Source organism: Polypterus senegalus, chromosome 13 (genome assembly GCF_016835505.1).
Source record: "Polypterus senegalus isolate Bchr_013 chromosome 13, ASM1683550v1, whole genome shotgun sequence".
NCBI classification, from domain to species: Eukaryota; Metazoa; Chordata; class Cladistia; order Polypteriformes; family Polypteridae; genus Polypterus; species Polypterus senegalus.
Window position 1 is genome coordinate 8,977,657 of NC_053166.1, and position 15,429 is coordinate 8,993,085.

Below are 15,429 nucleotides of genomic sequence, written 5' to 3' on the forward strand. Positions count from 1 at the left end.
CTCCAATTCCAGGCCCCGGGTCAGTGTATGAGCTTCAGTCGGGTTCAGATGTGTATTGTGGGTATTACGGCCCCGGGTACAAATAACTTGTGTGCCATATGCCATGGTTGTTCTGCTCCCACAAGACTAAGATGTGCTGGTAGACCAAGTGGCATCTCTAACACCGTCTGCCATGTTTGAATGTGAAGCAGGTCAAATGGTTAGTGCCAGCCCTGTCCCTCTCTGGGCAATTTACATGTTCTGCCCCATTCAAGGCTGTATTCCCTGCCTGCTCCTCTCAAGGTTGGCATAAACGGTGCCTCAGAAATGAAAACGGGTGTAAGCATGCCCTGAAATAGACTGGCGTCCATTCCACTGTTGGTTTCTGCCTGAATGAACTTGAAGCAGGTCAAATGTTTAGCGTGTTCCTTAATAGTGCCAGCTTGCTTAACTCAAATGCCAGTCCCACCTGCAGGGAGTTTGCATGTTCTGCCCATGTCCGCTTGGCATCTCCACAGTTATTTTAAGTTTAAATAATGAGCATTGGTGTAAGGGTCCCCTGGCACAGACCTGGCACCTCTTTCAGGTAGCTGACACCATCCTTGCACTTGGTGTCATTTCCTGATCATTTTAATGCAAGGCAGCACTGGGCACAAAGTGGGACCCAGCAGTTGAAGTGATGCAAGTCCAGGGAAAATGTGCAGAGCCCTCTCAGAGAAAGACTGGCGTTTGAATCAATGTCTCCCTCGCCAGGAGGCAGCATCCTTAGCCATCATGCCAGCCACTCAGACGTTTAAAACCCATTCACTTGTTTGCCAAAGATGATTGTTTCAATGCAGAGCAGCTCTGGGTGCAGGGCAGGAAATAGGATGCCAGTCCAGCACAAAGCACTCCAAATGGGCCAACTGAGGGTCTTCAGTTCAGGTGGCGGCTCTCTGTCTCTAGGCCCCAGCGGAATAGATTTGAACCGCATAGATATATGAGCTTGAAACGAGTTGAAATGTGTATTATGGGTATTACGGCTCCGGGTTCAAATAACTTGTGTGCCATTTTCATGTTCTCCTGTATGCCATGTTAGTCTTTTGTGCCCACTGGTAGAGCAGGTGGCATCTCAAACGCAGTCTGCCATGTTTCAAAACCTTGTGTCATGTCGTTCTTGCCCTCCGCCTTTTAAACCCTGAGGGTCTCCCACAGTTCCTGGTGGTTCATTATGAGTCTGCTTAGGAGTGTTTTGCCGAGTTTCTTTGATGTTTCTAATTAGTATTTTCTAATTTTTTGGATACTTTGAATCGTGCACTGTGTTTTGACTAATCCTTGGATTCCGTATCAGGACTTTGTTCACTCGGAATGCCATTTGTTGCTGGCAACTTTTCTATGGCTTCAGAGATTCTCATTGTAACAGAGCAACAAGACCCTCGTATCTAGCTATTGTTTGACAAGAACCCCAAACACCCAGCAAGTGGACAATTTTGGAAGTGGTTTTAGGACTTATGTGCTTTGGAGCTCTTAGTTCATAAAACTTGGGGTGAGAGGGGGGCGCTGCTGTTAACTGTATCTCTTACTTTCTTTATAGTTCCAGGCAGTCGGAGGCATAAACCTAATTTGTCATTTTTGTACACTCTGATAGATGTCCATAGAGGGCTAGTAAGGTGTTAAAAATCCAAAAATAACATTGTATTCCTAATCCTGACCTTGAAATAATCTAAAACGATACCCCACATGCTGGTGTTTGAAATTTGTTGTTTTTAACTTTCCGGCACTCAAACTTAGAGGGCTAGGACCACCAGTAAAGAATCAAATATCAAAAATATGATCATATTCAGGATCAGCAACCTGCAGAACAGCATGAAACAACACAACACATGCCATTATTACCGATCTCCAGTATTTATTACTAAGTAACTGTGACCCCTTGTATCCCATTATATGGTTGGTTGAGGCGGCCGGCACAGCTTCAGGTCTTTCTGCTCATTCTAGCTGAAGACACCTTTTGGCTTACTGGTCATCATAAGGATTTCATTATGTTATGTTTCAAAAATGGGGAATAGTAGTGTGGTACCCCAAAAAAGTCTATGTATTGCATAACTAGACATCAAGACAATTCAAATGTTTTACCATACAGTATGTGGAGGTTTTCTCGTAACCAGTGAGTCAAGAGGTGCCAGACAAAAACAATTTATGAAATGAATCATTACCCGAGAACAAGCCACATGATTTCCCCTCGTTTGGTTTGTAAGCTGAATCCTTACCCAAGAATGAGTCGTACATTTCTCATTCATTTGTTTTGTAAATGATAACATTACCCAAGAAAGAGTTGCATGATTCTTGCTTATCTGATCCTCAAGTAAGTCACACAGTTCTTGTACATTCGATTTGTGAACTGAATCATTACCCAAGGACGAGTCACAAGATTCTTGCTCATTTCATTTGCAAACGACTCACACAATTCCTGTTAATTTGATTTGTAAACTGAATCATTACCCAAGAACAAGTCACACAATTCTCATTCATTTGATTCACAAAAGAGTCACATACGATTCTCAGTCATTTGCCTTAAGAATGAGTCACACGATTCTCTATGTTATGCCAGCAAGTCTCATGGTTCTCGTTCATTTGATTCACGGATGACTGACACAGTTCTCGTTCATTTGATTTGCAAATGAGCCAGACGATTTTCACTCATTTGACTTGCAAACAAGTTACATGACTCTCAATCATTTGATTTGTGAAATGAATCATTACCCAAGAATGAGTCGCAAGATTCTTGCTCATTTAATTTGCAAACGGCTCACACAATTATTGTTAATTTCATTTATGAACTGAATCATTACCCAAGAACAAGTCACACCATTCCTGTTCATTTGATTCACAAACGAGTCTCACACTAGTTATTTGTTTTACTTGCAAACAAACCACATCATTTTCGTTGAGTTGATTCACAAACATGTCACACGACTCTCGTTCATTTGATGCGTGAACTGAATCATTACCCAAGAGTGAGTCATAAGACCCTCATTCATTTGATCCGTGGAAGATTCACACATTTCTCGTTTATTTGATTTGCGGACTAAATCATTACCCAAGAATGAGTCACATGATTCTTGCTCATTTAATTTGTAAACACATGATTCTTGTTAATTTGATTTGTGAACTGAATCATTACCCAAGAGCAAGTCATAAATTCTCATTTATCTGATCTGCGAATGATTCACACATTTCTCGTTTATCTTATTTGTGAACTGAATCATTATCCGAGAATGAGTCACATCATTCTTGCTTATAGAATTTGATTCACAAACAAGTCACGCAATTCTCGTTCATTTGATTCAAGAATTGAACCATTACCCAAGAGAGAGTCATAAAATTCTCATTCATCTGATCCGCGAACGATTCACACATTTCCCGTTTATTTGATTTATGAAGTAAATCATTACCCAAGAACAAGTTAAACAATTCTCGTTCATTGGATTCACAAACGAGTCATACACTTTTCAGTCATTTGCTTTAAGAACGAGTCATGCGATTCTCATTCATATGATTTGTAAACAAGTCATATGACTCTCAATCATTTGCTTTGAGAAATGAGTCACATGATTCTTGCTCATTTAATTTGCAAATGACTCACACATTTCTCGTTTATTTCGTTTGTGAACTGAATCATTACCTATGTAGTCACACAATTCTAATTCATTTGATTCACAAATGAGTCTCACGATGATTATTCATTTTATTTGCAAACAAACCACATGATATTCATTCATTTGATTCGCAAACAAGTCACACGATTCTCGTTCATTTCATGTGTGAACTGAATCATTAGCCAGGAGCGAGTCATAAGATTCTCATTCATTTGATCCGTGAACGATTCACACATTTCTCATTTATCTGATTTGTGAACTAAATCATTACCCGAGAATGAGTCACATGATTCTTGCTCCTTTAATTTGCAAAGAACTCACATAATTCTTGTGAATTTGGTTTGTGAACTGAATCATTACCCAAGAACAAGTCATACAATTCTCTTTCATTTTAATTCACAAATGAGTCTGTTAATTCTCGTTCATTTGATTCGCAAATGAGTCTCACGATTCTCGTTCATTCGATGCGTGAACTGAATCATTACCCAAGAGCGAGTCATAAGATTCTCATTCATTTGATCCGTGAACGATTCACACATTTCACATTTATTTGATTTGGTTACTGGTTACTGGATTTTCTCACCAACCGTCCCCAGTCTGTCAGGATGGGCAAACACACATCCTCAACCCTTACCCTGAGCACTGGTGTGCCACAAGGATGTGTACTAAGTCCCCTTCTCTATGCACTCTTCACCCATGACTGCCAACCCATCCACCAATCTAACATTATTGTTAAATTTGCGGATGATACAACTGCCATTGGGCTTGTAACAGACAACAATGAAGCTGCATATAAGGAAGAGGTTCAGAATCTGACAGCACGGTGCAACACCAACAACCTGGTCTTAAATACCAAAAAGACCAAAGAAGTTATTCTGGCCTTTAGGACCACTAACAAGACCAATCACAGTCCGATAACAATCAATGCAGATGCTGTGGAGAGAGTCTCCAGCTCTAAGTTTCTAGGAGTCACCATCTCAGAGGACCTGTCCTGAGCTAGAATAGGCAAAGAACAACAACGCCTCGATTTTATCAGGAAGCTAAGGAGAGCTGACCTCCTCCAGAAGCTGCTGGTTCATTTCTATAGATACACTAAAGTACAGAGAGAATCTTAACTAACTGCATGATGGCCTGCAGGTACAACATTGTTACACAATGACAATAAAGTGCTTGAACTTGAACTTGTGAGCTGAATCATTACCCAAGAACAAGTCATACAATTCTCGTTTATTTTAATTCGCAAATGAGTCTCACGATTCTCGTTCATTCGATGCGTGAACTGAATCATTACCCAAGAGCGAGTCATAAGATTCTCATTCATTTGATCCGCGAATGATTCACACATTTCTCGTTTATCTGATTTGTGAACTAAATCATTACCCGAGAATGAGTCACATGATTCTTGCTCCTTTAATTTGCAAAGAACTCACATAATTCTTGTGAATTTGATTTGTGAATTGAATCATTACCCAAGAACAAGTCATACAATTCTTGTTCATTCTAATTCACAAACGAGTCACGCGATTCTCATTCATTTGATTGACAAATGAGTCAGTGAATTCTCAATCATTTGATTCGCAAATGAGTCTCACGATTCTCGTTCATTCGATGCGTGAACTGAATCATTACCCAAGAGCGTGTCATAAGATTCTCATTCATTTGATCCGCGAATGATTCACACATTTCTCGTTTATCTGATTTATGAACTAAATCATTACCCGAGAATGAGTCACATGATTCTTGCTCCTTTAATTTGCAAAGAACTCACATAATTCTTGTGAATTTGATTTGTGAATTGAATCATTACCCAAGAACAAGTCATACAATTCTTGTTCATTCTAATTCACAAACGAGTCACGCGATTCTCATTCATTTGATTGACAAATGAGTCTCACGATTCTCGTTCATTCGATGCGTGAACTGAATCATTACCCAAGAGCAAGCATAAGATTCTCATTCATTTGATCTGCGAACTATTCACACATTTCTTGTTTATCTGATTTGTGAACTAAATCATTGTCCAAGAATGAGTCACATGATTCTAGCCTCTTAGAATTTGATTTGCAGACAAGTCACATGATTTTCGTTCATTTGATTCACAAACAAGTCACACAATTCTCGTTCATTTGATTCATGAACTGAATGATTACCCAAGAGCGAGTCATTCAGTTCTCATTCATTTCCTCCCCAAATGATCAACACATTTCTCGTTCATTTGATTTGCAAACTGAATGATTACCCAAGAGCGAGTCTTGATTCTCGTTCATTTCATTCACAAACAAGCGACTGCACAATTTTCGTTGTTTTGATCAAACAGTATAAAAACAGTATAGTCGGGTAAGTGGGAATCAGACAGTCTTATTCAGTCTAAATGTTCATAAGTCACCATATGTTTAATTTTGCTGCTCTAGAAAACTGCGCCGCTCACATAAATAGTAAAGACTCCCTCAAGACACCAAGCAGGCCTCTATCTGGACCGATAGAAAACTCTGTGAGATGCAAGAACAACATACAAAGTCCATATAGGGAATAACCAGACCTGGATTTAATTTTGGGAAACCTTCATGAAAATTAGTGGAGAACAAAGAGAGAGTAACCAGGGCTTGTTTTGAACCTGCGGAAAACCTTCATGAGACACATGGAGAACACACAACCTCCACCAAGTTAGTAAGCAGATTGGAACAAATCCATGAGACACGTGGAGAGCACACAAACTCCATTGACGTAAGTGGGGAGGGACCTGGATTTGAATCCGTGGAAAACTCTCATGACATTCAGCGAGAACTCACAAACACCACACTGACAGTAACTGGTGCAGGATTTGTACCCTGTGTGCCAGAGCTCTCAGCTGCAGCACCACTGTGCCCACTTTAAATAGCAGTGAAGTGACCTGGACAGTCTCTGGTGACGCTGGCCTGCTGTGACGTGTCCCAGCTCTTATGCTTATATAAAACAGGGCACCGCAGGCCGTGTTTCCTAAACATGTGGGGCGACATTCTTTACGTGTTCGAATTCTGTGATGGCTGCTGGGCTGTGCTGGGTGGACCCAAAGAATCAGCAAATCAAGAAAAACCTTCAAATACAACAAACAGTACGACGTGTGAAATTGGATACGCTGCGAGCTGCAGGTCACATTCTGTGTAGCCTTGTCTTTGTGTGTGTCACACTGATATTTTACTGTGGTCGCTGATCAAAGGAAACATGCAAGTAAAACTTCAATGTGCTGAACCCACGTGACAATCTTAGACTGGAGGCCGACTCATAGATAGATAGATAGATGGAGGTAGCAGTGGAAGAAAGGAAGAAGAAAAGCGATGGACGTTCCAGCTCCACACTGAAGACCGACCAGCACTGAGGACTTCTAGCCATCAAATCACACAGAAATGTCACCAAGCACAGCTCCGGCACCAGTGTGCCTGCACCCACGTGTCTGTCTTCTTTACCTTCTATAGCAAGCTGACCTCAAAATGGATATGTATATCAAAAATAGATATGCATGAAAGGCACTATATAACAGATAGATGAAATGAGATAGATAGATAGATAGATAGATAGATAGATAGATAGATGAAAGGCACTATATAATAGATAGATAGATAGATAGATAGATAGATAGATAGATAGACGTGAAAGGCACTATATAATAGATAGATAGATAGATAGATGAAATGAGCTATATAATGAATAGATAGATAGAGATAGATAGATAGAAGGCACTATATAACAGACAGATATATAGATAGATGAAAGGCACTATTTAATAGATTGATAGATAGATGAAAGGCACTATATAGTGGATGGATAGATAGATGAAATGTGCTATATATGGATAGATAGAAGATACTACAGTATATGATGGATAGAAAGATAGATGAAAGGCACTATATGAGAGACAGATATGAAAGGCACTATATAACACATAAGTGGACGCTGTGTAACACATTTATGGTATGGATATGAAAAGCGACAGATACACAGAGATACATATCGGCAGGAAAGCCGCTGTATAACAGAAGGGTCAGTGGATTTGAAGAGCGCAGCGTAACGGACTGACAGAGAGGTGAATGGACATGCAGGCACTCTCCGTTATCTAGTACCTTTACTATCTCTGTAACTATATAATATATAGATATAAAAATGGGAAATACATCATTTATTTAGTTAGTGCCTTTCCTAACTAACTTTATAAAAGACAAATAAATATGAAAAATGACAAGATAAATGCACAGACAGATATGAAAGGCACTATAACACAGACAGGGAGGTGGACATGAAGGGTGGGGTCTGACAGTTAAGATGGACATGAAGAGCCCCATCCAAAAGGTCTATAGATATGAAGCATGACAGGTACCCTAAGTAGATATGAAAGGCACTATATGAAGTACCTGACAGGAGAGTGGATATACAAAAGATAGGGAGGCTGTGGTTATGAGGGGCACTATACTGTATATATTGCACAGACAGAAGGCCTCACTTTGGCTTTTCTGAGACTTTTGGGTGTCTGGGGGTCTCTTGTTATTTTTCTTCAAAGCCTAAACTTCTTCTTGAAGATCAGTGAACTTTAATGATCTTCTGCATTTACTTATCCGTACCTTTGACAATAAAACAAGTGGATGAAATACACAAGATAAAAATAAAAACAATAGGTTTATTATTTTCATAGAAAACCAAAATTTGAGTTAACATATCAAAACATATAGAAAATATAGCTATGGCTTATAGATATTTATATATTACTTTGGTTCATAAATAGCGACAGCAGCTCGCGCAGTGCTTTGTCAGGGTGGTACCAAACTTTCCGGTACTTGAAGATATTCTGAGGTATTTTTTTTGCTCCCGCCTGTCCCCCCCCCATCCTTGTAGGAATACTGCAGTATAACATTTCAGTCCAGAAGGCCACGCTTTCCTTTCTGAATGCCCCCCCCCCCATGGCACGACACTCACAGTGCAGGATTTCTAAAAGTCTTCCTGAGAATAATCAAAGGCCACAAGTAATGACACAGTGACATGTGCCCGGGGGGGTCCACATGTGCTAGCTTATCAGACCAGCACCCACATTCTCTTATGCCAGCCCACCTCACGTAACAGACAGACGGCCACTGCTGCCCAGTCTGTTGGGGAGACGTGGATCTCCGTGGCCATGTAGCTCCGCTGGGCATTGCCCAGCCTTGTCAGTCTCTGTACTTTTGGCATAAGGAGGACGGGGCGCTATATAACATTATTGCACTATGGAGTGAACAGAAGAGGGCGGCGGGGTTAATGTCAGTGTGTGAGAGTCTTTAACAAGAGGGCCGAGAGGCCCAGGCAGGAATTCACAGCTTTGCTGTCCCGTCAAGGCCGAGTTGGCGCGTCTCCACACAGCCACATGCAGGCGTCCACTCGAATGCTCGCCACACTCTCTCTTTGTTCAGTCCTTAGGGATTCGACAAGATCAGCCTCCAAAATCCAGAAGACCGCTGGTGGAGTGCGGGGGGTCTCCCAAACGCTCCTCGGCTTCTGCTGCCCCACCACTGGGGGTGGCCAAGTCAGGTGATGCCTTCACCAAGTCCTAAGCGCCACTTGCTTGCAGATGTCAGAAACGACGACTCGGGCAGTCGAGCTCCGTCAGTGGGCTCAGCAGCTTGGCGATGTGGTGATGGGGCTGTGGAGGAAGGTAAGGGGGCTGGCGGTGGAGTGGACTGGGATGGAGACGGGGAAGGTGAACACGGTGCCAGTCTTTCCTCGGGCCGGACTGCCAGCCTCCGCAGAGCAGGAGGAAGGCGCCAGGACCTGCGACTCAAACTGCAGCAGCTGCCCCATGAAGCTGAAGTTGGGCGAGATGATGCTGCGCCGCTGCTTGACAAACTCGAAAGCCTCATCCAGTTTGACCCGGTTAGTCCTCATCAAGTATGCCAGGCAGATGGTGGCAGAACGGGAGATGCCAGCCTGGCAGTGCACAAAGACGCGGCCTCCTGTGCTTTTTACAGAATCTGTGAACAAGAGATGACATAGCGAATTAGTTGAAAAGAAAGATTTTCAAAAAAAAAAAAGAAAACACCCAAAGCCTGGCATCTCTATTTGAATAAGAAATGTTAGAAAACAGGGGAGTTTGGGCGCCACAATAAACAAACAAGTAAACAGCCGGGAAACAAAAGGGGGCCGCAAGCACCACAGTGTAATCATCCAAGGAAACGGCCAACAAAAGCCCATCGGGAGTGCTGTGGAGGGGGGGCCGCACAAAAGGATCTGCCCGCCTCCCCGCTGGGAGCTGCCATCTGCGAGGAAGGCCAGCGGCAAGTCGGCGCAGCCACCTTTTGTTCCGCTTCAACAATAGACCCCGATCAGTTTGACACCAGTTAGACATCCGCTATGGCGCTCAAAGGCGACGCGGGGGCACGACCTTGTGGTTAACACAAGAGGAGACCCTCAGAGTCGGGCAGAAAGAGTGTGTGTGTGTGTGTGTTTGAAGCGGGGTGGGAACAGGGCGGTTTTGTTCACTTGATGGGGGTGACATCAGCCTACATGATTACCTCATAGGCAGGCTAACCAGCTGTCGGCAGAAAATGGAGGGAAAGACGCAGAGTTAAAAATAACAGAAGAAAGGAGACCCGCCAGAGACGGCGAGTACAAAAGGGGCAAAAGAAAAAGGCGCAAGAAAAATGGAAAAACTCCGCCGCCATCTCATGAACGACACTCACCGATAAAGTCAATGGCCTCGTTGAACCAGGAGCTGATGTCGGCTTTGTGGTTGTCCTCCACCGGGATACTCTTGTACAGGTAGTGGCCTTCAAAGTGATTCGGGCAGTTGGCTGAGACGTTAATCAGGGCAGTGATGCCCAAGGCGTCCAGCATGTCCTTCCTGGAGGCATGATAGGCACTGCCCAGATAGAGAAATGGAAGGATTTCCACAGGTCCACCCTGCCAAAAAGAAAGCAGAAAAAAAAAAAAAAATTAGTTATCACGCCCAAAGATGGCACAAGAAATGTCAAATAGTGAAGCGGAAAAGCAGAAACTGAGGAAGATCCCGCGTTTATGAAATTTCAGAGAGCTCAGCTTACATTTACATTTATTTAAATCGATTAACCTTTACGCCATATGAAGAGAGTTCACGGAATGTGCTTGTATGGCGCATTTCACTGCGGGCACACAAGTGTGAAGGACACAAACTTCTTATATAGCGCCTTGACTGGTATAGAGCTATACGTACATTTGTGGGGCATTGAACAAGGATTCTTCTTATTACCATCCATAAAATCTTAAAACCCAGAATTCTGTATCTCATATACTTTTTGCTTTTATATTATATGGCGGGCACATTTCCCGATGGAGACTTACAATATTTGGGATATGATTGGTTACGTTTCTTTTTTCTCGTCCAATTGGAGCTCAGGTAGGTGAAGTGACTTGGTTGTGGTCACAAGCTGGATTTGAAGTCTAAAGCTTTAACCACTATGGCACAATGCTCACAAAAAAGTGCCATGCCACATATAGGGCACCAATGGGCATTATGGTGCCAGTCACAGTGACATCTGAGAGTTTACAGAGTTAAACCAATGTCACCCATCTGATCCTGCACATTCAAGCTTGCCATCTGGCCTTTTTTTGCAACTGCTTAAAGGGGGAGAGACGGGCACAAAGCAGGCACCAGCTATGACTGGCACATCACATCCTAACATTTATGTCCAAATTTATTTAAGGCAATTAAATCAAGAAATCAATCTTGCATTGGTAAACTGCAGAAGGTTTGCTGCCCAGTCCTGCCAAACGTTTACCATCCTTGGCAACTATGAGGCTGACAAGAGAAGTATAGACAGCAATGGGAATAGGGCACAACCTGGGCAAGTGCCAGGGCTTCATCCACCCCTGCTGGTCCATCCAGGTGAGGGAGTCTGATGTTGAAAGACCAGAACCTCCAGTTGACGTCTGGGACATTAATGAAGATTTATTTAGTAAGAGGTCAAAAAAGTCAATGATGTGGGCATACCTAATGGGCACTAAACTGCTGGCACTGTGAGAAGGCTTCCTACAGAAAGTAGGGCAAGCGAGTTGTGAAGTCACTCCATGGCTTAACCCACTCTTATGGGGTCTGGAAGGCTGGATGCTATCCTGGCAGAATTGGAAACACCAGAAGAAATCATCCTACGTGACGTGCCATTCCACGACAGGGCAGAAAACAGATTTATGTAACCCTTCACACCAATATAAAAAGGATGAAACACAGTTGGGGCACCAGCTCAGGCAGCAGTGGAAAATGTTTGTTTCTGCCCTACATGCCAAAGAAAAGGGGTATACTGGCAGCACTTGGGTACAAGGTAGGAGTAAATCCTGGACAGGATGCCAGTTCATGGCAGGCCATGTCCAGCTGAGTTTATTGTGCCCAGCAGTTCTGTTATTGATGCCAATCTCTCTCCTAGACATATTGCTAAGTTCTGGTATAGAATCATTTTTATGCATTTGATTGTTTAAAACGGGCAATAAATTACAAGATCCAAGGAGTTGGCATCCTTGGGTAAGATAGCTCGCGTCTTTTCAACTACCCAGAGTCCAGACTCCATCTATTAGGGTAACGTATTCTGTTCTCTACGTCCGCCTTTTTATAAGAAATGTGACATAACGACAGAAGACCATTCAGTGTGCCTAGCTCGTTCGTTAGGCTAACTTGTCCCAATGTCACATCCAGCTACTTCTTAAAAAGGGTGACAAGGCTTAGAAAGAATCACCTGTGTATACAAGAGGGACTTTTAAAAATCACATAAAATGATTGAATGGGCAGTAATGAGAAGATTCAGCTACAGGCGAGGTGGAGTTCTCCTTCTATCAGCCCCTTTAGCTCCTTTGTGTGCCCCGGCACTCGGACTCCATCTATTCATGTATTCTGTAGGTTATTAATATCAGCCTCCATAGAAGAACAAGAGAAATCTGACAAAGGAGAGGAGACCACTCAGTCCAGCCAGCCCATTTGTCCCATTAAGGTACTTCTTATGGGGCGCATTGAACTGCTGTCCTGTCTTGAGGTCTCCACCTCCAGGGATTCCCAGTGTAGCTGGATCTTCTCATTACTGTCCATTAAACCATTTATACAACTTTTTAAAAAGTCTGTTATATAGGATACCAGCAATGTGTAAAGAGCCTGTATTTGTATAGAATGCCTAGGAAATCTACACAGGAATTCTACATACTGCCGGGAACTTTGGGAATGCCTGGAAGTGGAGATCTCAGACAGGACAGCAGTTCAAATGCGTCCCGCTGGCTATCCTTGAGCACAAACTCCATCCATTAATATATATAAAAGTATTATTATCTTCTCCACATCAGGCTCTTTTTTTTTTTTTTAATCTCCTGATTAGGATTATCGGATTGTAAAATGGATGGATTGAGGATTTCAGATCCAGTGCTTTATAGGAGAGATGGTTTTTATTCTAATGCTTTAATGAACAGTAATAAGAAGATCCAGCTAGACTGGGAATCCCTAAACGTGAAACCCCCCGTTCAGCTCGTGTGTGCCCCCGAGCTCAGGCACCATCTACACGTCTGTAAATCCTGGCCCCAAAACTCTTAACAGTCAAGGCGCTATAAAAAAAGAAAAAATGTTTGCGTCTTCCAGACTTAAACACGCCGATGTCCCCAAAAGTGGCGTCAAACACGGATCGCAGTCGTGGTCTCGTCTTTCTCTCCGCGCTGTCAGCTGTGAAATGCGCTATACAGACTGATAGCCACTTTTGCTCACTCCCGTCACGTCTCGTGGGCTCTCTCCTAAAGTGTAAAGGTTGGTTTACACCACCGGCGTCCCGTCCAGCGCTGGTCCCACCCACTTAGCCCTTTGAAGCTAGGAGAGCCAAAATATAATTTATAGCACTTAAGGAATATGTCAGTCTCTTATCCCCCCACCGTTTCTCACCTGATCGTAAAGCGGAGTCCCGCACGAGCTGCATCCCGACTCGGCGCTCCCAGGCGGGCATCCGGCGCTCAGCGGGAGGCACAGTCCTTGGGGCGGTGATGGCTTGGTACACATCTCGGGAAACTGAGAAGAGAACGTCTCGAAGCCCCCTGAAACGAATTCAGAATGAGAAAAAATGTGAATCAAGGGGCTTTTAAAGGGGTGACCGTACGAAGCGATCAGAATGGAAGTCTGAAGTGAAAAAGTTCAGCGATGTCAAAACACCAGCGGGTCCTCAGGACGACTTACCTCGAAGCAAGAAGACGCTGGCCCCGCAAGGCTCCCGGCACAAGGCGGACACGGCCAGCATCAAAGTGCTCTCCTTCTTCACTTGCTCCAACTCGGCGCTGCGTTCGTCCAGGAACACCACGGCGGCGAAGCCTCCGGCCAGCAGCCTGCCGCGCGCCTCTTCGTTGGGCACAATGTGTTCGAGCCCGAGCCCGCCACGAGCTCGCCGGCGCACGATCGTGCTGAAGCGGACGTTGGTCGAGCCGGGGATGTGCGACGAGTTATAGGAGAAGAAAGATCGGCAGTCCAGCACTAGGCAGGCGGAGCCGTCCCCCTGAAGCAGACTTCTAAAAGAGGCGCAATCAAGGCTCTGAACTTCCATTTTGACCATAGTAGGCGGTAGAAAAAAAAGGCGGCTGTGGAGAGGAGCGTTAAGAATCTCAAAAAAACAAAAGGAATGCGAATAAATATTTTAAAAATGAGGCTCCTGAAAAAAAATAAAATAAAATTCTGTCCTTCCACAACAGGAGCACACCGTTCCAAATGACGCGCTAAAGTGTGGTATTCCTTTGTCTTGACCGATCCCTTAGTGTCCGTCCGGTCACTGAACGTCCAGACCTCTTTATTCTTTAACCTTCTCTGCCCGCCACACTCAGCTTTACTTTATATACTTGTGGCAGGGTTCTTTTTTTTTGTGTGTGAATGAGTTTTTTAACTGACGTCAAAAAGCTCCGCCCGTTTTGGCTGCCGGCCCTGAAAATTTCACAGACGTCATCACTTCAGTAGGGTGGGGTGGAGGGGGTGATAAGCTGGAGACCGCCGCGCTCCTCGAAGTGGTGACGATGCTGATGTCAGCCTCTGGCAAGTTGGCGGCGCTCCAGGGGAACGAGGCTGGCGTGTTGAACGCAAGTGTCCATGGAGATCGAGTGGCACGCGCTCCAGGATCACGGGGACGAGCACTAGGACCGAGGGAAAAGGGAGGGGGAGGGGGGTTTCTTGTTGTCCTTGGAACTGCTACCTCTGGAGAGCTCAAGGGGGCGTGTCAGGAAAAGTAACGAGCACATCGTCTTAAACAGAGTGCAATAAAAGCGGGATCGGTGCAAACTCAGCGGCAATAAAACTATTTACAGTTCATTCTCGTCGTCCTCATTGGATCGTCCTGTTTATGACAGTAATAACAGGGGAGATTACACGGAGAGGCGCTTTAATCTCGTTTGTGAGATACCGGCACGCCGAAGCAAAAGTCACACCCGCCCATACTGTATGACACGACACGTGCACGTGCGACACAAAAACAGGATGAATAATCAAAAGAGGACACGGTGTGCCCTGGGCACTGAAACTGGGTGATGGGCTAAAAGCAGGGGGCTTCAGTCATTTGTTCGGCAGCCCAGTTCCTCATCTCTAGTCAAACTCAAAACCGGATGGAATTACACGTTTAACTTCATGTCTGAACAGTCCATAAGCTGGAACAAACCGGCTATAAAATGGACACAGAGCACCAGCATGGAAAGGCAGTACGAGGGTAAAAGATAAGAAAGAAAAGGAAACATTTGAGAGTGACGCTGAAAAAAACGTGGGGACAGCTTCTGTTAGAGGGGGCTTCACTCCTTAAAAGTTATGGGGACTCGTCAGGGGGTAACATGGCGAATGCTGAGCTTTTGAGAG

The 15,429-nt window shown here is 44.0% G+C and overlaps 1 protein-coding gene across 1 annotated transcript; it reads right to left on the reverse strand.

Annotated features, from left to right (window-relative positions):
• Nucleotides 1-8,249: 8,249 nt before the first annotated feature.
• dusp1 (dual specificity phosphatase 1) lies at nucleotides 8,250-14,420 on the reverse strand. Its single transcript, XM_039774728.1, has 4 exons — nucleotides 13,783-14,420; nucleotides 13,495-13,643; nucleotides 10,295-10,514; nucleotides 8,250-9,586 (listed from the first exon to the last, which is right to left on the reverse strand). Exons 1-4 carry the CDS (start codon nucleotides 14,150-14,152, stop codon nucleotides 9,231-9,233), a joined length of 1,095 nt encoding a protein of 364 aa, XP_039630662.1. The 5' UTR covers nucleotides 14,153-14,420; the 3' UTR covers nucleotides 8,250-9,230.
• Nucleotides 14,421-15,429: the final 1,009 nt, after the last annotated feature.